This window comes from Lynx rufus, unplaced genomic scaffold, assembly GCF_022079265.1.
Source record: "Lynx rufus isolate CCGP_SWC_20201006 ecotype Redwood Valley unplaced genomic scaffold, mLynRuf1.p SCAF_2, whole genome shotgun sequence".
NCBI lineage: Eukaryota > Metazoa > Chordata > Mammalia > Carnivora > Felidae > Lynx > Lynx rufus.
The window spans coordinates 39,601,614-39,627,457 of NW_025814834.1; the positions used below are offsets into that span (position 1 = coordinate 39,601,614).

The 25,844-nt window shown below is 35.9% G+C and overlaps 1 protein-coding gene across 2 annotated transcripts in view; it reads right to left on the bottom strand.

The window, feature by feature from the left end:
* Window positions 1-25,844, bottom strand: part of SLC39A10 (solute carrier family 39 member 10) — a 144,287-nt gene that overhangs the window by 8,294 nt on the left and 110,149 nt on the right. For both annotated transcript variants that reach the window (XM_047082612.1, XM_047082611.1), the window contains 6 exons: window positions 18,149-18,318; window positions 15,946-16,134; window positions 12,492-12,612; window positions 10,948-11,316; window positions 9,754-9,834; window positions 59-249 (listed from right to left, as the gene is read on the bottom strand). In XM_047082612.1, coding sequence (XP_046938568.1) covers window positions 59-249; window positions 9,754-9,834; window positions 10,948-11,316; window positions 12,492-12,612; window positions 15,946-16,134; window positions 18,149-18,318 — 1,121 coding nt within the window. The remainder of the gene's footprint in view (window positions 1-58; window positions 250-9,753; window positions 9,835-10,947; window positions 11,317-12,491; window positions 12,613-15,945; window positions 16,135-18,148; window positions 18,319-25,844) is intronic.

A 25,844-nucleotide genomic window follows, 5' to 3' on the forward strand; every position in this document is an offset into this window, starting at 1 on the left:
GGAAGGTGCATTCTATTTACAGATTTGGTAATAATCACAAAACTATAAAGTATCTTACCATATCCACCAAGGCGACATAAAGGAACATGCCTGCAGTGATTGCAAAGATCCAAAGTGTGATGTTATTGGCATACTGACCCACAGCTGTGCCTATAAGCATGCCTATGTAAGCCATCATGGCAGAGAGGAGGTTGTATACAATTGCTTGCCTTACAGTCATGCCAGCTTTAAGAAGAACTGCAAAATCACCTGCAGTAAAGACACAATGTGAGAGTTTTACAATCACAGGATTTTACACACACATTTAAGGGGAAAAAGCAGGAAACAAAATAAAAAATTGATATAAAAATACACCTTTAATAACTGAGATTTTATTATAAATATTTATTTTTTACTTAATTGAACCTAATACAGGCAAAACTTGGGTGAATCTCACAGGCACGATGCTCAGAGCCAGTCTGAAAGGCTATATACAATTCTATTTATATGATATGTCAAAAAGATAAAACTACAGTGAAGAACATTCCAAGGTCGCCAGAAACAGGGGTAGGACTACAATGGGACTGCAAGAAGGGAACTGTTGGGATGATGGAATTGTTAGAAGTCTACAGACATGTGAAAACTCAAAGAACTGCTTATCAAAAAGCAAAGGTCAATTTTCTGTAGAATGTGAAATGTTAAATTTTGGGTGGCTCAATTGGGTAAGCATCCCACTCTTGATTTTGGCTTAGGTCATGATCTCACAGTCATGGGACCGAGTCCCAAATAGGGCTCCATGCTAGGCGTGAAGCCTTCTTAGGATTCTCTCTCTCCCTCTCCTTCTGCCCCTCCCTGCTCACCCACTACTCTTTTTCTCTCTTTCAAAACAAAATCTAAAAAAAACACTTAAAAGTTTAAAAAAAAAAAATCAAAAACCTAGAATGGCATCTGGGTGGGCTCAGTCAGTTAAGCATCTGACTTCAGCTCAGGATCTCACAGTTCATGAGTTCGAGCCCCACGCTGGGCTCTCTGCTGTCAACAGAGAGCCTGTTTGGGATCCTCTGTGCCACGCCCCTCTCAAAAATAAATAAACATTAAAAAAAAATCAAAAATGTAGAAAAAAAGAACCTGGTCACTACTCTTTCCGTGAGCAACAATTAAAGCCCTCTGCTCTTATCTCTGCCCCTTTTCGAAAGAAAAATTGCCTAAGAACAAACAGAGGTAACAGACTGTAAGTATATTGTATGCTGTTTAGATTTTATTTTTCCAGGAAAAAAATTAAATCTTAATTCTAAAAATCCTAAAAATGTAAAATGAATAAAGAGACTCACACTTGTATGTCTAGAGTTGGACTGCTAGAAAAAAACAAATATTTCTCAGAGATATTACTAGAAGAATAAATACTGCTAGTACGATAGCTTTAAAGCTAAAGGGTAAAAGTCAGTAATTTCTGACAAACTATAACAAGCTTCTTTGTTTTACTAAATATACAAACATCTAATTTATCACTGAACACTTAGCAATGCAAGGTATTATATAGATACTGGGGCATTACCTTCCCTGAAGAAGCAATTTTAGGGGTACCCACTGGCTCAGTCAGAAGAGCATGAGACTTTTGGTCATGGGTTTGAGCCTCATGTTTGGCGTAGAAATTACATTCATATGTAGAGAAACAAACTTAAAAAAGAAGGGGTGGGTCTTAACCTTACATATTAAAAATACATGATCTGTTCTCTTTTTTAACTCTTATGGTGATAAGGTTCTAATTTATAACAGATAGGAAGAAGTTAACAAATTAGTGCAAGATTATCTACCAGTAGCTTCTAAACTGCCATTCTCTAGTTTCCATCTACTACTACTCTCCTTGCATTTTTTCTCCCCTCTGATCCTAAATCCTTAATTTTCCTGGTAAGTCCTGGATTCAAAAGCAGCTTTATCTCTTCTCTACCCTAGACTTTTAATTTTTTTCTCAGCTTCCTTAAGCAAAGAGCTTCCTAACTTCTTCCTCTATAAGTTTCCCCACCAGATTTTCACTAATTCACTCATTAACCATGCTCAGAGGGCAATTTAACTTAGCAGGGGGTTAGGTAATACAAAATGAGAAGTGTCTTTAGGTTATAAAATAAAGTGTTTCCTTTTATAATTTCAAAAAAGGGCATGGGCACATGACTGGCTCAGTCAGTGGTGTGTCTGACTCTTGGTTTCAGCTCAGGTCATGATCTCACGGTTCATGGGTTTGAAACCCACATCAGGCTCTGTGCTGACAGCATGGAGCCTGCTTGGGATTCTCTCTCTCCCTCTGCCCCTATCCCACTTGTGCTCTTTCTCAAAATAAGTAAACTTAAAAAAAATAATTAAAAAGGGTTTTAAAAGAAACACTATTTAATACTCAAAGAACATTGTGTCATAGGTACAAACTATGTCGACCTTGATGCCTCCCCAGATATTACTGGATGGCAAAAGGATTTATTTCATCCTTGAATAGCAACCAAACAGCGTGAATTAGCTAATCAAGACTCAAGATGAATTTTCAGTTAAAACTTTTTTAAATTAAAATTTTAAGGTAGAATTCTTTTTTTACAGCATTCTCTTTTGGATGTAGAGTTCTATGAGTTTTGACAAAAGTACATACCATGGAACCATAACCACCATCAAACTCTGGAACTACTTCATTATCCACCCTCCGCCCTTCCCTGCAAACTTCCTCAGTTCCCTCATTCCTCAGCAACCAATGCCTATAGTTTTTCCTTGTCCAGGACATCATATAAATTGAAACCATAAAGTATGCAGTCTTTTGAATCTAGGTATTTTTTTTCCTCTTAGCATAATATGTATAAGATTCATTCATGTTACAGTTTATATCAGAAAGTCATTTTTTTAATGTTTATTTATTTTTGAGAGAGAGAGTGAGAGAGAGTAAGTGAGTGTGTGTGTGCGAGCTGGGGAGGGGCAGAGAGACAGGGAGACACAGAATCCGAAGCAGGCTCCATCCAGGCTCTGAGCTGTCAGCACAGAGCCTGACGTGGGGCTAGAACTCACAAACCGTGAGAGATCATGACCTGAGCTGAAGTCGGACACTCAAATGACTGAGCCATCCAAGCGCCCCAGGAAGTCATGGTTTTTACTACACTAAATCCTCCATAGATGAACCAAGTTAACAGCTGAAGGACCTATGGGTTGTTTCCAGTTTTGGGCAACTATGAATAAAGCCACTGTACACATAAACAGGTTTTCCTGTCAACATAAGTTTTCATTTCTTGAGTAGATACCTACGAGTGGGATTTCTGGGCCATTTAACGAGTGTCTTTTTTTTTCTAGCCTTCTAAAACGCTGCATTCCTACCAGCAATTTCTGAGAGTTGTTCCACATCCTTTATAGCCCTTTATAATGACAAATCCAGCACCTGTAATCCCATGTGTTTTCATCTGCAGAATTGCTTTAGTGAAATGCCTGTTCAAATCTTTTGCCCACTTTGTTGTTTTTCCTATTATTGAGTTGAGAGGTCTTTAAATATCCTAAAAGTCTCTTGTCAGGGATGTATTTTCCAAATATTTTTCCAAATATTTTCCAAATATTTATTCACAGTCCTTTTCATTCTTTTTAAATAAAGGCTATTTGTGTAGAGTTTTTAATTTTTATGAAGTCCATTTTATTACTTTTTCCTTAATGGATCATGCTTTTGATGTTTTATCTAAAAATAGTTTGCCAGGGGCGCCTGGGTGGCGCAGTCGGTTAAGCGTCCGACTCCAGCCAGGTCACGATCTCGCGGTCCGTGAGTTTGAGCCCCGGGTCGGGCTCTGGGCTGATGGCTCAGAGGCTGGACCCTGTTTCCGATTCTGTGTCTCCCTCTCTCTCTGCCCCTCCCCCGTTCATGCTCTGTCTCTCTCTGTCCCAAAAATAAATAAACGTTGGGAAAAAATAAATAAATAAAATAAAAAAAGTTTGCCTAATCCAAGAACACAAAGATTTTCTCCTAGGTTTTCTTCTGAAAGTCTTATACAGGTAACCCCCACTTTTCAAAAGTTCGTATTACAGCCACTTCACTTTCATTAAAGACCTACATTAGTACCGGTTTTCCCTAACCAAAAAAAAAAATCTGAAAAGGATTTTTCCCTTTTACGAAAAAAGGCAAAAACCAAAAACAGCCTTTGTTTTGCATGAGCCGCTGTAGAGGCAGCCTGCACCCCGAGCAGCCAGAGTAGCCCCACCAAGCTCCTTCCCCAGGAACCCTGCTCAGTGTCAGGCCACCATAGCTCTGAAGTGTGTAAGTACCTGTGCTTTGTCTCTATTTTGTGCTTCCATTGGCAAGATGTATCCTAAGGTATTGGGAAACTCAAAAACTTCTCCATATAAATAGTAACTGTTTCTTAGCTTTAAGCCCTTACAGCTTACAAAAAGTTTCACTGGAACACTACTTTTGGATAGCAGGGGAAACCTGTATTTTAAAATTTTTATTTAAATCAATGATCTTTTTTCAGTTAATTTGTGTCTACAGTGTGAACTTTTTTGGTTTCTTTGGGTTTTTGAAACTAGATATTCAATTACTACAGCAACATTTGTGGAAAAAACTTCCTTTCTACATGGAATTTCCTTTGCACTTTGTTGAAAATAAGTTGCCATATATCAGAGAATTCTACTTTGTTCCACTGATTTATGTGCCTATTTTCTCACCAATATAAATTGTTGCAATTACTGTGGCTTTATAGCAAGTCTTAAAGTCAATTTTGTTGTCCTTTTTCAAAATTCTTCTGGTTATCCAAGTTCCTTTCGGTTTCCATATTAAATTTTGAAAAAGCTCATTTGAAAAAGCCTGCTGGTATTCTGACTGGGAATGCACTTAAACTATAGGGAAAATTAGCATCTTAAAGATACTGAGTCTTCTGGTCCATAAACCTGGTATACATTCTTCACACTCAAGTCTCCTTTGATCTCTTTTGTGGTGATTTGTAGTTTTCAGCATACAGATTCTGTGTATATTTTGTTAGATTTAACCAAAGAGTTTCATGTTTTTTGGTGTTATAAATAGCACTTTAAAAAAATTTCAATTTCTAATTGTTCATTGCTAGTATACAGCAGTATAAATTATCTTTGTATAATGACCTTGTACCAAGACGAATTATTTCATTTAAAATCTAGGGGCGCCTGGGTGGCTCAGTCAGTTGAGCGTCCGGCTTTCGCTCAGGTCATGATCTCGCAGTCTGTGAGCTCGAGCCCCGCGTCGGGCTCTGTGCTGACAGCTCAGAGCCTGGAGCCTGCTTCGGATTCTTTGTCCCCCTCTCTCTTTCTGCCCCTCCCCCACTTATGCTCTGTCTCTGTCTCAGAAATAAACATTACAAATTTTTTAAAAAAATGAATAAAATAAAATAAAATCTATCTTTGTCCTAGACTTATCTTAGTTAGAAATTTCAGAGGTATCTGCATATTTTTCTCCCTTTTTCTCCACCCACCTCCCTTCTCAGTAAGAACCTTGATAAATATTTGAAAAATAGATCAAAGGAATACAGTTGGGATTTACACCAAACAAGCAAATCTACTCATCTTTTGATAAATCAATATCCCTTCCTTTCTGCTGACAAAGGGTGTCATTAACACAACGAATGAGGTGTGCCTGCCAAAGCTGTTAATGTGATCCAATGCTGTTATTATGTTAATATCAACCACTGAGATTTTTTTAAACAAATACATATTTCAAAGTTCTTTATTTTTGCCTTAAATAATGCATGTATACACATGTATACATCTATATAGTAAATGTTCAGTTTTCCCTGAACAATCTAGCACATTATGAAAATTTATTTTGAAATTCTACTTACCCCTTAAATACGCATGAGAGTAAAGGGAAAAAATGGGATGGCACCATAGCCTCTCTGAGCTGAGTCTTAATAATAAGGCTACATTTACTTATCAAAATGTCACTTTTTTTTGGAGTTAGAACACACTACTTAATATCAAGAAGAGAGTTTGGATTATCTGCTCTTCTAGATTATCCCAATCTCATTTCCTCTTTATATGTTCTTATACAAGTTTTCATATAAATTATTTTTCAAATGCTTATACAGTTATTTTGAACTAGTAGGAAAATAGTAGAGAGAATACAACAAAGTAATATTTCTACTTACTTAAATATAGCTAAAACAAGTTTGGCAAAAAACAAAAGAAAGAGTAGGAATAATTCAGGTGACTTCATCCGTTAACCCACCCCACAGCAAACACACTATGAGAGACAAGCGTTTTCTATTTTCTCAGATGGTTTCAATTTCTGCATACCTCTTAGAATGAACCTCCCTGAGCTGTATATTGTTCTAAGGTTTAAAAGTTTGATTTTTCCTTTGCATTCCTAAGCACAAACAAAACCATCATCTGGTACACCATGCGAGAACTGCAATGCATTCAGAAGAGGAACAATAAAACTTGGAATTACTAAGGGTCACTTTTTAATGCACTAAAATGTAATTTAAACAATTGTTTTCCCATTTAGGGTATGACTTCAGTATAAAAATCTCAGAACAGTTTTAAGAATTCATAATCAAAAACTTAACTAGGGCCTAAGAGGTTTTAGATCAAATAAATTATCCTGGAATGCAACGTATTATGCTGCTTTGCCAATATCCTGACCTATTAACCAGGGAGAAGTTTCTCCTATCTCCCTGCCATGCTTCTATCATATCTTCTAGGAGAGTGATCTTTCCCTTGCTTGGGAGTTCTGAAGAAGAGGTTTCTAGCCTCTCTCCAGATTCCCTCCTCTCCAAATGAATAAGAGTGATAAATCAGAGTAAAGACATTCATCTGGGCCTATTTTACCAAAGTGTCCATTATTGTACCTTAAGGCAAAAAATAGGCTGTAAGATCATTTTTTAAAATACTTTCTTTGTTTATGGTCATTAGACCACTTCCTACCTTGATTAATACAAAGGCCAAAGCATTTTCTATCACTTCCAGAGTTATGCTCTTTTTACCCTAGAGCCTAGACAGCTAGAAAATAGAGTTTAGGTCAATTTAGCACTGAGCATTGGGGGAAAATGCACATTTTCTTAAGGTCTCACTCCTTTAAAGTTCAACGTACTTTAAACTCATGTTTTCCCATCATAGCAACAGTAACATCCCAACTTCTGGTTTGTGGGGGTAAAACAGGTAGAGATTTGGGGTCGATTGTCTCATGGGGAGTCCTGGCCCAGGTAGAGTTCTATAATCCAGCTTTCACAAGAGCTCTGCATAGGTCCAAGGCCTTACCTAGCTATTAAGGTATGTCCTGCATTTGTTTATGTGGCTATCATTCCTTGTATTTCATTGTTTCAAGGAGAAACTATAGAGAGAAAAAGGAGTAAGTGGCAGGAAGGCAATCATCCCTAATCTCCAAACTCCCTGCTGTCAATAACCATGAAGTGGCATGATATACTCCATTTAGGGAGCAGGAAGAGGGTAGGAAGGGAAGTTGAAGGTCTTCCCAGTATATTGTGGATGTGTGTTCAGACTATCCAAATCTACTACTAAGCAAGTTCAAAATGAAGAGTGCAAAGTTAAAATTATTAGGCTATATGTTACCTACATATAAAAACTGACAGAAAGCCCTGATGTGTATTGCTATGGAATTGCAAAGAAGTATTTGGCAGATTATTCTCTTCCTAACACAGGAAAGTAGTTAAGAAAAGTGCATAAGATACAGTATCTGCATACAAAGAACCTACATTTTAAGAGATAGGACATCTACAATGGATATATACTAAGCACCCAAAGAAAGACCTGGTGAAGCTAAGTGATAAAGTTTACATGAAAAAGTAATCCAACACATACAGGGCAGTAATCCTCCAGCGGGAGGGCAGTCCTCAAGTTGGAGAAAAAAAGCCTCATAACATAATTAACTAGAGAGACAATCAGCAGGACAGGACAAGCCAAGTAGGAACATGGTACAAGGAAAGAAGCAGGCTCAGGCACCCACAGCATATGTTTGGTGAATTATGTTTGGGTGAAGTGGAAAACATCCAACAGCAAGCACAGTGAGTAAGGCTGAAAAGGCAGAAATGAAGGCCAATGGAAGCAGGACTAATGAATCTCAGCTTTTAACTTTATACGTAAGGGAGACTACTGAAAGACTGATTGCATGAGCAAGTCACTTTGGGATAAAGTATACGAGATGGACTAGAACAGAGCAAAACTAGGTGTAAATACTATGGAAACTGTCCAAGCAAAAGACAACGAAGGCAATAATGGTTTAGTCAGGATAAAGGAAATGGGGCATGAACAGGATATAAGAACACAGGCTCAAGGCTGGCAAAGGAACAAAACTGTTAAATACGGAATCAAGGCTTAGAGAATCAGCACCAAGTAAGCATTAATAGACTGTCCTGCTTTGAGCAGTTAATAATTTTCTAAGCAAATTATACATATAAACTCTACTGAAAGTAAGCAAATAAGGCTACTACCAATAAAAAAAATTAAACACAGTCAAGTGATAGATGTTTCATAGCCAGATAAATTTAAGAAAAATATTAAACTAGCAAGAGCATATGAAGAAATTCCTTCGAAACTCAGAATAGGGAGTTACTTTTTTCTTTCAAATTTATGTCATCTCTACATCCCCTGGATATTTTCTGTGAATGAATGCATGTGCACATCTAATGTTTTTCAACTTATAGGAAAAAATCAGGAGCGCCTGAGTGGCTCAGTTGGTTAGGCATCTGACATGAGCTCAGGTCATGATCTTGTGGTCTGTGAGTTCGAGCCCGGCATCCGGCTCTGTGCTGACACAGCTGGGAGCCTGGAGCCTGTTTCGAATTCTGTGTCTCCCTCTCTCTCTGCCCCTCCCCTACTCACACTCTCTGTTGCTCAAAAATAATAAAAATAAAAATAAAACAAAAATCAAAACACATGAAGAGAAATTAAAAAAAAAATCATTGGTAGATCAGTAAGTGCCAACTAAAACAACAAAGAAATATAATTTTTTATCTACCAAATTGACAAAAATTAGTTAATGTGAAGTCTTGGCAGGGATGTGGAAACACAGGAACTCTCTGGTATTGGTGGTAAGAGATGGCCATGGTGGCTAGTAATACAGCACTTCTCTGGCAGGTACATCCTACGACCCATCAATTCTGTTCCTGGGTATAATCCCAAAAGATGTTCTTGTAAGAGTCTATAAGCGCTAAGTCTACAGATGTTCGATGCCTCATTATCTGTGGTGGCAGGAAATTAAAGGTGTAGTGTATCTAATACCAGGTGACAAATATGTAAAATGCAGTAAATGCACAATTCTTAAGTACTGACTAAAAGCAACATATTAAATGAATTCATGATAACCTGGGTGGAGTTTAAAAGCATAATGAGGGGCACCTGGCTGGGTCGTGGGTCGGTTGGTTAAGCATCTGACTCTTGACCTCGGCTCAGGTCATGTTCTCATGGTTTGTGAGATCAAGCCCCACATCAGGTTCTGCGCTGACAGTATGAAGCCTGCTTGGGATTCTTTCTCTCCTTCTCTCCCTGCTCCTCCCCTGCTCATGTGCTCATGCTTTCTTTCTCTCTCTCTCAAAATAAACTAAATAAAAGCATAATGATTAGTAATATAAGGAACAGAATGGGAAAGGACATAATACTGTTTACATAAATTAAAAATACATACATATAAAACAATACATTTTTAGGTGCATATAATACATATTATATAAAAGAATGATGACATTTCTACTTGTCATCAGCCATTTTTATGTTTTAACCTCTCGAAAATTTATATGCATTTATAACTGAAGAAGTCTTAAGATTTGACAAAATCTGGTATATTACCTAACTCATGTGGCAGCTCATGACAGAACACAGCTATAGAGGTACTGATTCCTCCCGTCAGTCCAGCACTGAAAGCTGCTCCTGAGGTGGGGGGTAAAAAGAAAATCAAGTGATGTTTACTTCCGCTTTTTCCATTTTCATTAATAAGGATAGGTACAACCTCTTTTGCCTATATAAATTATTTTCATAATATATGAGTGACTCACTTATTTTACATTATACTTTTTGAACATATAGTGAGGTATAATACGTATATAATAACCAGAGAAAGAGCTACTCAGTGAAAGAAATATTCTCTAAGAAATTAAATTTTCCATTATATTAGCCTTCCAGAGCTCACTGAAAGCGTGGGTGTAGTAATGGTTTCCAGCATTTCAGTTTCTGAGTTGAAGTCTGATGCTAAATTTCAAGTCCTTTAAGCGTACGATTGTATTCGCTCTCTCTCATATAAATATTTATAGATACTTAAATGGCTACATCCTTGTCTGAACTTTTCTGGGTCTAGAGCAAAAATACTACAAAGTATTATCCGTCTGACAGTCTTGAGGACTGAGATCAGAGATATAAATACATTTGATTCCCCCTAGTAAATTCTTTATTTTTTAACATTGACAGCTACTAAAGATTGAAAAATATGGCCTCTCCTTTCTTAAAGAAACCAAAGCCTACTTCTGAGTGAAGTCTGGAAAAGAAAATCATATATTAATCACATTTAATATTCTCCTAAACTAGTAATATCAGTTTACGTTAGCCAAGACTCTAATATTTGAATCTGGTACAATGGATGCTTAACAGGTAAAATTTTTCTTCACCTTTTCAAAGACATAAAAAAGTACTAAACCCAGGACTGAAATTATATATTCAGGGATATATAAATGTATTTGAAAATAGAATGTTAAGGTAGCTTTCATATGTGATTATGCCTTGAAATCGAGTTATAAAAGTAGTATACTACAGACATTTGTTTACACATTAAAAGCAAAACCCAGTAAAAATATACCTTTATGCCCCAAATAAGCTGATCAAAAACATTAACATAGCCTCTGGAAACAAATCAAATGACCAGAGTAATATATAACAGTGTATTTGTTAACCTCAAATTTTAATCCTATGTATTACAGTTTATAGTATTAGTACTGAATCTGTGACCTTAAAGATCAAACAAATGATAACCCAAGTTTCAAGCCCACTTACCAATTGCTAGCCCATCACTGAAGTTGTGGATGCCATCCCCCATGATTACCATCCAAGCTATATTAGCTATGCCGGTTTCTTTCAGATCGGACCCAGAATGACAGGGCCCATGAGAATGGTGAGAATGCTTGTGGTGCCACTGGTGGTTATGTTTCCTCAGCACAGTCTTACTCTCGTCATGGTGGTTGTGTGCAGCAGCATGGAGGTCATGCTCGTGAATGGTATGTAACCCATCACTGTGAGAATGGTCCATGATTTTCTCCTCTTCCACACAAAGATAATTTTTAGGAGGGGATTCTTGTTGACCTTCTAAATCTGTCAGTTCAGTTTCATTAAGTCGATCTTCAGAAACGACCGAGTCATCAGTTCCTATATTTATAATAGCAAAGGATATACTTTATCAACAAGCAGACGAACGCTTCTTCGCTCATTTAAACCCAGGCAGAACAGCAGTGTAATGATTAAATGAAGTCCCAAATAAATGTATAAAAGCAAATAAAACAAACATGTGCACATACACACAAAACAAACTGGGGTTCTGAGCATCCAGATGATGAACCAGATGAGGTAAAGGGGGGACACTGAGATCAACAGCAGGCAAAGTGGGGAGAAGAACTGGCAAGCGTGGAGAAACTGTGAATCTGAGGGAGGACATCACGAACAGCTGCTAAAAATCGAAGGGTAGAAGTTACTGCAGCATTTACAGGACAACTAAATGGACCCATAATTTTTCAGGGGAAGAAGGAAACTTAAAGTTACCCTGTCTAATCCTCTCTTATCACTGAAGAAAACAAACTTTAAATCGCTGGCACCCTCCAATGGCACCTATCTGAAAATGCTACTCAGAAACCCATATAAATGGTAACATCTGATTAAGTATTTTTTTTTAATTGAGGTTGGCCTCTCACCTAGTTTTCAAAAACTATTTATTATGTGACAAACAGTCTACTACTTCTCAAATTGTTATTTTGGAGCAGAGTACAGTTAGAGTCTCATCTGCCCCTTTTCTGCAGAAAATCATTGGTACGTTCAGGGGAAACACAAGTTCAAACAGAAAGGGAAAATTAGACTAAAATACTTTATGTTTCCTTAACAATTGTAAGCTACCTCATCACATTTACCAGGCAACAGAAGAGCTGAATTGATGAGCAGAGATTTTAAGTAGGGAGACCACTCTCCCTCTTCCATATGAAACCAATCCCATATGGACGGCACAGAGACCTGCATTGCCAAGATCTAAAGATAACACGAGTATACTGCTTACAAAGCCTTTTTGTTTGTTTCATTTTTTTTCTGTAAAGTAAAAGTGCAGTATGTTCCTTGCCCTGTGATATAATTAGTCCCACATTCCATTTTAATAAGGCTGAAATAGACAAGACAGTAAACAAAATCACAAGATACACTCACATTTTAGGAAATACAAGTTAGAAACTAATATTAGGGAAGCCACAAAAACAAGAAATTTCAAACACAGGCACAGGTTAGAAGCAGTATTTCAATGTTTATATTTTAAAAGTTTCTCTTTAGTCAGAACTGTTGTCTACCGGCAAGAGGCTTGAGCTGAAGCCAGTCAGCATCTGGTGTATTATTTAACTTATGATCTGAAAGCTTCCTTCCAATAGTTGATTCTTCTGTGTTCTGCTTCATAAACCATTTCTGTTTTCCCTGAAAAAAATCTGGTATTAGTATCAAATCTGCAGCCACAACTAGCAACAATATTCACTTGTTAACATCTTTGGGGTAAGTGGTAGTAACACTTTATTCATAAATTACTTAGGAAAAAAAGAGAAAAAATTTTTAGAAATTAATCAAGGGGTCTCATTATAAAATATTCAGCTAAATTTCTATGTTGTTGTTTTTTTTTCAAACACTCAACTGAAAGGAACAACTCATCTACTTCAAAGTACAGATTACAGTACACAGTACTATATTACATGCAACCAAATGAAATGTGTGAAATATATTTAATATCTGTCTTATTTAATAGTGCATGGGAATAGGAAGTTCCAAAAAACTAAAGCTTATTCCCTTTGAATTTCATTGTGTTTAATGCAATCTTACATTTCCCTACATGTGACATAATGGGCAGGGTCAAATTTGAGTTAAAATCACAAACTTTGTAGTTTACTTCTGTGAGAATTGGGCAGTTAAATTTATTAAACCATAAGAATACTCATCTGTAAAATTAAAATGATAGATTCTTAGGATTAAATGAGGTGATGTGTGAAAAAATGACCTATCGGTAACCGACTCTTAACAGCTTTGCAATAAAGGTAAGTTTTCTTTCTCATCTAATCTATCCTCACTTATTAATAAATCCTAAGTATTGTATTTCATTGTTTAGGTTTTAATTTTCCTATCTTTTAACAGTCTGCTTTCTTCTTTTAGCAATGTAACTGTGTAACTACCTCTAACAACTCTTCCAACTTAAAGTTCTATTTCGGATCTATGTAAGTTTATGAGAACAAATAACCTCTTCCCCTTTAACTTGCTTTGATCAACAGAATGCAAGAAAATGATGGACCAGTTCTGGAACTAGTGTGAAACCTGACACCTTTTGCTTTTTTGCTGGAGGAAGCTAGCCACTAAGCTGTGAAGAAACTCAGCCTAGGCTCTAAACAGAGGCCATGTGTGGGCACCTGGGTGGCTCGGTCAGTTGAGCGACTGACTTTGGCTCAGGTCATGATCTTGCAGTTCGTGAGTTCGAGCCCCATGTCAGGCTCTGTGCTGACAGCTCAGAGCCTGGAGACTGCTTCGGACTCTGTGTCTCCCTCTCTCTACCCCTTCCCCACTCATGCTCTGTCTCTCAAAGATGAATAAATGTTAAAAAAATTTTTTTTAAAAAATAAAGAGAGGCCACGTGGAGGACACTAGATGCAGACATACACATTCATGGGCTTCCTACCCCTGCCCTGTTGAGGCCAACCCAGGCCAGCTGAGTTTGAATGTAGTAGAGTGAGTGTAGCTGATGGTAGGTGGAACAGAAGAACTGCTCGGCTGAATCCTGCCTAATTTCCTGACAGAATTACGAGAAATAATAAAATGTTGTTATAAGTCATTAAATTGTGGGTGGTTCTGCTTCGTAGCAATAAGTAACAGAAACTGGGGAAACACAAAATGTTCAAAAGGAGTAGTATGGAGACAACCAAAGAAAAGAAACAGCAGCCATGAGATGAAGTAGAAAGGAGAAAAGTGGGGGGAAGGGAAAAAAAGCCAACCATAGCACAAAAGAGAAAAGAAAAAAATGTACAACACCAGCTGGGATTGTGTTCAACTGCTTTGGTTCAGATTGTCCTTGTCCACTTTCCTGAAAACTTGCCAAATCACTACCCTCAAAGCCCCAACTTGCTGAAACCAGTCCTCATCTGATGTATTACTTAATGTATGCTCTGGAAGCTTCCTTCCAATAACTGACTCTTCTTTGCAGATGGTCAAACGTCTGTTCTATTCAAGGATCACTAATTCCTTTTCTTCAAAACAATGCCATACACTTTTTCATCTTTGGTTACTCACTGTCCTATTTATCATAAAGGAGACACACTGATTTATCTGCACAGATTCCTCTCTTTGATATCCTTGAAGAATTCCTTACTATTAGATACAGAGTACCCCTTTAATGGTGTTCCATTGATTTATCTAATCAAATTCCTTTAATTTATTTACTTCTTTCAATATCAAATTTCCAAAGAGCTGCCATGTTCTGGAGATTCTATTCGTCTACATTAGTTTACAAAAATAAACATGTTTAATTTTCCCAGTAAATTTAAATGCAAAATGAGATCAAGATTAAATTATAAAAAACAGAAAACATGTTTACTTTGAACTACCTCTTGAAAGACTACATTTTATACTTACCAGTAAATTATGCAGTCCCTAATATTCTGTACAATTAAATATGAATATTTGCTGCTTCAGTGTTAGCAGGTACACACAATTGAAGAAAATTGAGCTTCACAGGAATGTCAAAACTTCTCTATATACTTTGCAATATATAACCGTATTCTAAATTATGTACTCAGAGATGGACCCTAAAATACTTCTATTTCTTGAATGTCATCAACAATTAAATCATATTGATTCTCTCATTTAAATGGTTCTGGGGCACCTGGGTGGCTGAGTCGGTTAAGTGTCTGACTTTGGCTCAGGTCATGATCTCATGGTTCATGGGTTTGAGCCCCCCTCTTCTGGCTCTGTGCTGACAGCTCAGAGCCTGGAGCCTGCTTTGGATTCTCTCGCTCTCACTCTCTGTCTGCCCCCACCCCACTCACACTCTTTCTCTCAAAAATAAATAATCATTAAAATTTTAAATAGTTCTCTTATCTCACCTTATCTTTCCTATTCCTCATGACGTGACTCTACTTCAAGCCCCCATCACCTCTCTTCTGACTCATTTCTCTCCGGCCACTCTCACCTTGGCATCCCTCCTACCAACACTCCATTCTTCACCCATCCACCTTTCCATACATCCTCTGGAAACCAAATGCTGTTAGGTTTCTTTCACTTTTGATCCTTTCCTAGTTCGTTCTACCATTCCTCAGATAATAATTCACTTGCACATCATCTTGATCAACCTTCCTTTGAAGGCACTTAAATATGGCAATACCCTGAATAAAATATGCAATTAAAATTAAATACACTATTTGGAATATGATATGAAAATACAGACGAAAAGTAGGGCTTATTTCCCACAGATTTATATAGCAACTGGAAATCACAAGGAATGAGTCATAGTTTTCACAGCTATTTTGTAGCTGGGCAAGAATTAGAATCACTCCCCCTGAGTCCCAGTTTGGAGCTCTGTTCTAAACCATATTTTGTCTCAAGGAAATATATACAAAATACATTCATATACAAAATATATACATAAAAATGGCAAAGATCAAAGTCAATGTTTCCTTGAACACACACCAACATCATAATTAAGCATGTGGCCAGAAAAAAATTTTTTTTTGAGTTTCGTATCTCAGAAAATGGAAGAGATCATTACAAAGTACTTACTCTTTGCTGCTTGTAGTGCTTAAACATTCTAATGCAGTGTTCAATGATAAATAACAAGTAAATGCCTCCTAGAGCGACAAGTCCTTTCAATACGGCATCATATTCCTCCAAAAACTTCTTAGATTCGTGTCCATGAGAATGTCCATGCCCATGTGCATGTTGATGACTATGATCATGTCCACCCTGAGACTATTAATAAGAATAACAAAAACTTCTAAACAAGTAATTAAAGATGCTTTTTAAAATTTTGAGACTATAATCTGCTAGGACACACAACAAAATACCTTTCAATTTTTAAAGTGGTTCTCTAAATATTATCTCACATAAATATAAGTAGCCTTTTATTTAATTTTGCTGTCTGTTTTCAGTGGCCTGGAAAGTATTACATTTCATGGTAACTCTAAAACAAAGACCACAAACTCAAATGGCTATAGGAGCTGACACACACTACAGTGAGAAAATCAAGCAGCATTAAGATATTAGGAAGCATGGGTCCTTTTTAAACCAAAGTGAACATGACCCAGATGTCTAACATTCAGTAAAAACAAACTAATTCACCTGCCGGTCACAACCTGTGACTCCCTGTAATCTTTTTCTTAAACTGATTATATTTTTATGTTTTTCTCTTATAAATTAAAGAAGTGATGAGATGCTACCTGTACTTACAAACTGTGGAACATTATAAGTATATACTCACACATGTGTTTATTTTTCTACAGTTTAAAGCTTTAGCAAAAAATAAATTACAGAAATGGGTACTTTTTAATTGTCAAACGTACAAGTTCCACAATAACAATCTTAAAAATTAGAGATCTGGTCTTAAGTATTTCCCTTCCTTATAACATTTATCTGTACTTTTTCTCCATCTGCTAGCAGCCAAGAGAAGAGATTTCTAAACTTCTCAAAGACGATAAGGCCATTTAAAAAGGTAACAGCTTTACATAATTAATACTTAAGAAAAAAAATAAGTCAAATAGCACCTGAAGACTGTTCTCACTTCAATCAACTGTTCTTAATAGGCCCAGTTTTGAAATTTTGTGGCTATTCTTGATGATGGTAAAAAGGGAAAGCAAGGGGTAGGAATAAAGGAGGAAATCAGTAAATAACATAATGAATCAATTTTTAAAAATTTACATTCACAGTTTAAGATTTATTAATCAATTTTTTTAAGGCAGTGTCATATGGTATTCCAGATACCAAATATGGAATTCTGAACCAATTCCTCTGAGTGAAGAAGGGGAAGAGGAGTATACAAAACACACAAGTAACAATTCTGGGAGTGCCTGGCTGGCTCATTTGGTAGAGCGTCCAACTCTTGATCTCTGGGTTGTGAGTTCAAGCCCCACGATGGGTGCAGAGATTACTTAAAAAACGCAAATCTGTTTCCCCAATACTCCAAAGGAGGTGGTAAGAATATTTTAAAAAAACATTCAAACCTGTAATTTTACATTTGGAAAAGAAAAAGCCCCAGTGTTTTCATCATTTGAAGTAAAAGCAGTAACACTGTATAAAATACTAACTGATAACAGATTTTAAAAGGTTGCTAAGCATGGTACCAGAAGTGTGGGCATATGATACTATTAGAAGGGTCTTGAAATAGAAGAAAATAAGTGGTATTCCGGGAGAAAACATAAATGGCCCCATATGTAAGGAGCTAAATTCCTATAACTGAAATCAGTTAACTAAATTGTTAACTGAATATGTCAGCCTATTCTTGATCAAATAAAGATACCTGGGGCACACTGACTATACAAGCACAATCATAAGACCACTTCTACATTTCTCCTAATGACTTTCTTGATATAGCATACAGATAAAAATCAATGAGTGGTGTATCTTTTTAAGTATTCATTTACAGAACTGCTAATAGAGCAATTTTTTGTAAATTTCAGCTCTACCCAGATTAAACTGACATATAAAACTGTATTTAAAGAGTACATTGTGGTGATTTGGTATGTATACGTTGTGGCAGGAAAAAGTAATACTGATGTAACCAATTTTTGTTGCTATATTAAAACCTAATGACTCCATTTACTTCAAAACTATTGCTATTAAAACTATGCAAATGGAAAAAATACTTCATCCTATAGGCAAATACAACAAATACTAGATTAGTGTACTATAGTTTGCTAATGAAGGACCTTTTTAGCTTAAATATTTTTATTTTTGTTTTGTTTTTTTAAAGATTAAAAAGATTTCTTACATGGGGCAGTAGATGAAGAAGGGCGTCTCCACTCATTGTTCCTACAGCTAGTGCAACAAGGAATGTGAGAAGAAATTTGAAGCATCCTTGGTTAATGATGGGAACCAAGATCACGCCTAGCAAGGAAAGCAGGCTAATGACAGTGATAGAAATGATACCACAAATCCATGCTGTAGGAAAGAAATTAATAGTCAACATTAATATGACAATATAAGCCAAAAAGCTCTAAAGAACAATAAACTTAAGATAAATGAGTCACGGAAGATAGATTATCTTACCTTGACTATGCTTTTTAAGAAGTTTTACATTTTGGCACTGCTGTGTTTAAAAACAAAACAACCACATAACCCACCTGAACACTTTAAAAAAGAATTAAGAAGTTCAGACCAAGTTATAAATAGTACCTTCAGTAGCCCATCTTATTAGAAACAGGGATTTAAAATGACTTCAGGCTGTGATTCACTCTTAATATGTAGACTGTCAAAAAATTTTTACCAATGTATAAAGGCAGAGCCACAGCAATAAAACTATTCATTTAGAGAATACAATTATAAAACTCTCCTGTGAGCATTAGAGGAAGCTGAGTATCTAGTGTTATCTTTGTAAATCTTTTAATACAAAGTTTGAGAAACTTAACATACCAGTCCAAAATGGAAACATATTCATAAGAGATTTTAAAAAAAAGGCCTTATTACTGGTACCATTTTTGCATTTCATTTCTTATTTTTACAAAGGATAATTCAATCCTGTCCCCTTGATACTATCTTTACACTCCATAAATAGTTCCAAATTCCCCTTGCTCCAATTTGGCTTTCTGTATCATTTTCTACTTTGTAAAAATTACACTATACAATTTTGGGGGATTTTGTTTTTTAAAGTGTATTTACTTTGAGAGAGAGAGGGAGAGATAGCACAAGCAAGGGGGGAGGGGCAGAGAGAGGGAGAAGGAGAGAGAGAATCCCAGGCAGGCTCCTCACTGACAGTGTGGGATGCAGGCCTTGAACTCACAAACCACGAGGTCGGATGCTTCATCAACTGAGCCACCCAAAGGCCCCTCACTATGTAACCTTGATTGAACCAGAGCACAAGAGAAATGTTTTCACAACAGGATTTGTGAAAAACAGAAGTGTGATGGAAAAGGGGAATTCTGTCCACATTTCTTTATCGAGGCTATTCATACATAGATTAGATACCAGAAATAACTGCCAGTGGTTCAGGGGATGGGGCATGTTCATTTAAAAAGTGAGATTATTTTCAATTGGTGGCCTAAAGTGAAATAGAAATGTTCTGGCCTAAAAGTTCCGTTTAATTTTTATCTATAGAAAATTTCACTCAATAATAACTTGGTAAAGTTTTTCATCCAAAATGCTATTTTTTCTCATCAAACCCAATAAGACTATAATCTGAGAAATTTTACGTTAAGTTATAGTAAGGGAACAATGGAAAAGGTATTTCTTCAACAAGGTAAACAAAATTTCAAAGACAAAGAGAAGTAAGGATAGGTAAGGAAATGAAACTTTACTTCACCCACTAAATGCTGAGATTTATCAATTCAACTGTGTTTATACATTGGACATTTTAGTCACAATATACAATGACATTAATACTATAAGCTAATGCCATGCTAAGGTAGCTCACAGGATTAAAACAACAGGTCATCTACTACTAATGGAAGTTCTGTGATTTATTCTATATCTAACAGATAATTTCTGATATAAACACGGGTAATCTAAAAGTCCAAAAGAAGATAGAAACACACAGCCAGAATTTGCATTTAGAGGCTTTAATCCTTGCAAAGATTTGGGAACACGGAAGAAAGAGGCAAAGGGAAAAGATTCATTATGAAGACAACATTGTTAGTGAAACCAAAAGATAAGAACAACTATGGTTGGGACTATAAGGCACAAGGAGCTAAGGTCAAAAACTCTATTCTAGAAAGAAAAATATAAGGTCAAAATGTTGACTTAATAATGATGACCTAGTTAGTTTATCTCTGTGCCCCAAGCAGAGGCAGGAATAATAAAGTCAGTGGGAGAGCCTGAGGAAATAGGTTGGAGTAAGGTGGCCATAGGTCTAAATTCAGGGAGCCAATAAAAGTTATTGGCCAACTAAACCAATAAAGGAGTGTCAAAACTACCACAGCTCTGTAGTTTCAATCATAGTAATGGGGAAAAAATGGACAAAAGATACTTGTAGTAACTAAATGGGACAAATTGAGGCTGGTAACAAATACATTAACCTGAAGATAATATGTCTCCTATATTAATATACAATTCTCCCTTCCCAAATATGTTTTTTTCTTACTTGGGCAGTAATTAAATTTAGAAGCACTTTATCTCAAAACAATCAATATAAAAGCAACTTCAATTAAGAATTTAAAGAAAAACAGTACTAAAAATGACTTTAAAAAGCCAGTAATTCATATTCCATGATACTCTGTATATACTGATATATATGCAAAAGTATAGCCAAAGCTATAGATGAGACCCAAATATAGTATAAAGAGTAAACAAATTTGCTAACTTCTCGTATTAAAAATTTGTATTAATCAGAATTATTTTGCAAATGATGCACTGGAATTAAGCACCGAAGCTGTCCAAATGAAGTATTTCTTACTTTATTCCTATGTCCCAATGTCCAAGAAAATTCATATAATCTATAGATTAAGATGCTAAATTTACCCAAAATCTAGTTGGGTAACTGTTACTTAACCTGATCTTTCCTTTTTTATTTTTTTTTAGGGTAATATTATATTCTACACTGGGAAATATACATTCATTCATTTTTGGATTTGCCCTTTAAGATATTTGCAATAGAAATTAAATTTCTAAATCTTATTATAAGGAGTATACCATTAATTTGCTGTAACAGACATTTGAGATGGTTAACAATTTACACAAAATAATTTAACAAACTAATAAAATATTAGCATTAGGATCATATTTGAACATTTGAGCTTATTAGATTACAGAATTCAAGACCCTAGGGGAGCCTGGGTGGTGCAGTCAGTTAAGCGTCCGACTCCTGATTTCAGCTCAGGTCACAACCTCACGGTTTTTGAGTTCAAGCCCCGCATTGGGTCCCACACTGACCATGCAGAGCCTTCTTGGGATTCTCTCTCTCTGCCCCACCCATGCACATACATGCACTTCTCTTTCTCTCAAAATAAATAAACTTAAAAAAAAAAAAAAGAATCTAAGACTCTATTAAACCATCATATATCCTTATAAGCATATTTATAAAAATCTAATCATTAAAGAGAGATGAGAGAAAATGTGATTCTAGTTCCTAATCACAAAAATTATATCTGAAAATGAACATTATTCTAAGCAAGTATTTCCTTTCTAAAATTCCCGTATTAACTCCTGGCTAAGGGTGTTCTGAATGTGAAGAAAAGTCCTAAAAGAGTCTATGAAACCATAAATATTTTGCAATGCTCTGAGGTGACTTATAATTTCAAATGGCTTTTGGTTAATTAGCTAAAAACCAAATTACCAAACGACAAATCAACCAAAATTGAATCCAGTGAAAATCAATGTGCCAATATGATAGGTGAGCTAAATATATCGTCACTTAACACCAATCACAGACAGACTGACACATTATATTAGTCAAGTGCTTACACAAATAGTTGGGAGAGGGTCTGAGTGTGAGAGTGTGTATGAATTCACATGTGCACAAATGAGTACATATCACATATTACACACTCCCAGGTATAATTTCTTACGTATCAGCTCTGAAATCATCTTTCTCATCCACCTGAGAAAGCAAATCTGTGAACTAAGACATACTTGAAAGAGAGAAGCCAGTCATTATTAGAAAATCTTTAGCATTTCTGATATTTGACATCTGAAACTCAGAAAATACAAGAAAACATAAGCCCACAAAGGAGAAAGCCTTACATAAATCAATCCAGCATCAGAGCCCAACTTCAGGTGTGCCACCGTGGTTCTATCTTTAAGGGAATGCCATTTACTTAAAAGAAAATGTGAATGATGCCACTTGGAGTCAGTGCAACGGTATCACATTGAGCTTGGCCAGTGGCCCCTCCAAAAGAAGTTGATACACACACACGCACACACACACACACTTTAAAAAATAAATAATACAGATGCTTTTGGTTTTCTGGTCACTTGGCCAAATGATCGTCAATAATTGGTTACTGACCAACAACAAAAGCCAAGAATCAGAAAAAGACTAAGCTCTTATATTAAAGTTAAATAATCTGTATAACTCTGAACACCTTATATAACTTTTCTGAAATTAAGAGTTCTCTCATTTTTCCAACTAGAGGAAATAGATTTAGTATGCATGCTACCTTCAAAAGATTTAATGGATCCTATAACTTCTCATAACATATTTTGTATAAAACACAGAGCACAACTGGGACTATCATAAGTATTCTTCCATATATACATTGCCTGTATTGACAGAGTTGGAAATTATTAAAACCATTTTCAAAGATGTCTATTATTCTGCCACTTTAAAAGGAGAATTATCTTTCCAATTCCTTGATTACCAGTAAGCTACTTTAACTGGCACTGTAATTGCTATCTTCATACTATATAGCTAGAAAGGACTTTAATAATCTACACTAGTATAACTCAAACTGTGTTCATCTAATTCTCAGAGGTATTCCAAGGGGAAGGAGAGGAGAATTCAATAATCAAAAAGATTTGGTAATACTTGGTTAAACAAGTTCCCTCAAAGCCTCCACCAATTTAATAAGCAATATGAATCTCTGCAAGGGGAATACAATGTGCGGCATTTTTCTAACTCACTTGATCATGGAACCTATTAGTATATCTCAATGAACCAGGATCCTACAAAACAGGATTTGGAAAATGCTAATGTAGACCAGTGTCATTCTACTTTACAGATTTACATACTGAGGCAGAGAGATGTTAAATGTTAAATAATGTGAATTCACACCTACTAGAATGGCTGTTAAAAAAAAGAAAGAAAATCACTTGTTGGCAAAGATGTGGAGAAACCGGAACCCTGGTACACTGCTGGTGGGAACGTAAAATGGCACAGTCACTGTAGAAAAGGTTTGGTAATTCCTCAAAAAACTAAATGGAATCACCTTATGACCCAGGAATCCCACTCCTACGTATATACCCCCAAACAACTGAAAGCGGAGACTTCAATACTTGTATGCCTGTGTTCATTACAGCATTACTCAAATAGCCAAAAGGTGGAAACAACCAAGTGCCCATCAATGCATGAATGGAGTAACAAAATGTGGTATATACATGCCATGGAGTATTATTACTCAGCCATAAAAAGGAATCAAGTTTCAATATATGCTACAATATGGATGAACCTTGAAAACTATGCAGAGCGAAATACACCAGACACAAAAAGCCAACTATGGTATGATTCTACTTATCTAGAATAGCCAATTCAGAAACAAAAAAGACAAGAAGTTACCAAAGGCTGAGATTAAGAGGAAATGATGATTTGTTGCTTAATGGTTACACAGTTTCTATTTGGGGTGATAAAGATTTTTTTTAGGGTGCCTGTGTGGCTCAGTCAGTTAAGCAACCGACTCTTGATTTTGGCTCAGGTCATGATCTCACAGATTTGTGAGTTCACACCCTGCTTGCAATTCTGTCTCCCTCTCTCTCTGCTCCTCCCTTGCTCACACGTGCTCTCTCTCAAAAATAAATGAACTTAAGGAAAAAAAAAATTTTTAATAGATAGCCTGGCTGGCTCAGTTGGTGGAGTGTGTGACTCTTGATCTCAGGGTTGTGAGTTTGAGTTGGGTACAGAGAATTACTCAAAACCAAAATCTTTAAAAAAATAGTTTGATGGCTGCACAACATTGTGAATGTAATAATCGCCACTGATTTGTACACATCAATGGTTAAAATGGCAAATCTTATATATATTTTAACATAATAAAAAAATGATTAAATAGCTAGCTAAAACGGCAAAGTAAAAACTAAACCAAACCTCCTGTTAATCCACTGTTTTCTCCTTATTTAAACTACAGTATTTTCAGTGAATTCTTGGCCCAGTCATTTACTACTTATGTATTTACTTCACAGAGGTGGTTCCACATAAAGGAGAGTAAGAAAAATAAGTCTAAACATGAAAGTAAGAAGAAATACTAATTCTATTAACTCAAATGGCAATCCATCTTTCAAAATTTGAACAAATTGGGATGGGGGTGGGACAAAGGATTACCACAAAACAAATAACATAAAATCATCAGAATATACTTTTATTTATTTCAGTGTTACCTAAAAATACATATGAGAGTAAGGTTAACATATTTATGTCCCATCCAACATAAATTATCACTTAGGTTTCTTATTTCCTAAGAAATAAGGGCTAAGAAGCTATATTTCCCGTTTCAGATAAATTAGAAATTTTCTAGGTATTTCCTATAGATTGCAATTATTCCATCATACCTATTTCATTAGCAAAACCACCCGCTATCTCTCACAAGTGTATGTTATAGATACATGTTTTCTTATACTGATTTACTGTTCATTTTTTATAAGTAATTTTAGGGGTGCCTGGGTGGCTCAGTCAGTTAAGCATCTAACTTCAGCTCAGGTCATGATCTTACGGTTCATGAGCTTGAGCCCCACAGCAGGCTCTGGGCTGACACTCAGAGCCTGGAGCCTGCTTTGGATTCTGTGTCTCCTTCTCTCTCTGGCCCTCCTCCACTCAGGTTCTCTCTCTCTCTCTCAAAAATAAATAAACATTAAACAAATTTAAAAAAATTTTTTTAAAAAGTAATTTTAGCTTTCCAGCACTAAAATTCTAAGTAATAGTCTCTTTACAACTTGTAACTCTTCTTCGAGGACAATTACAATCCTTTTGACCTATGAGAAGTAAAATTGTTTTCATTTTATTGTACTTGAAATATTTTCCCATGCTATTTATAAACACTTATTTTTAGAATTTGTAACATTTGTATTTAAGCTTACATAAATGCTACCGTAATTTCCTATGTATAGAAAAAAAGCAGGTAATAAAATTTTTCTGATTTCTAACCAAATTATTGTACTTTTAAAATCACAACTTGTTTATTAATATACAACCCCCAAAACAATAACAAAAACCAAACAATAAAAGGCATCTTTTCTAAAACTTAGGCCAACCAATGAAACACAAACTATTAAATACAACCAGCAAATGTTTCCTTTATCTGTACCCAAGATACCATATACAATAAAAAACGTTAAATGTCTGAAACAAGCTTCACTTATTCTGCAAATTAGGTTGCTTAAAACGTTAAAGGTCTTCAAGCTTAGTTATTCACCAACTCCCTTTCTCATTATCTAGAGAGAAAATGCATTCTTTTAAAAAGAAGCGCTCATCTGTGGAAACTTTCTAATTAACTCGGTTCAAAGCATGTGCAAGATGGCAGTTTTCTACAATTTCAGCATTTTAATTGGCAGAAAATGCTTAGCGGCCTATTCACAACCCCCCTTGGTAATTAAGCTAGGGTCAACTCTATGACTAAATGAGCCAATCTTGTGAAACAAACGATTTCCACCACACACAGTATATGGCATACTTGGTTTACAGCAGTCTTTGAGCAGTAATGAGGTGGTCGCTGTGTCACTATGGGAGATTTATATAGAACAAGTTAACCTTTCTTAATAGTGCAGCAGTCATTAAAAATAATTACTAGCAGGGCATTCTTTCTAACAATTATTAACATCTATCAGGACAT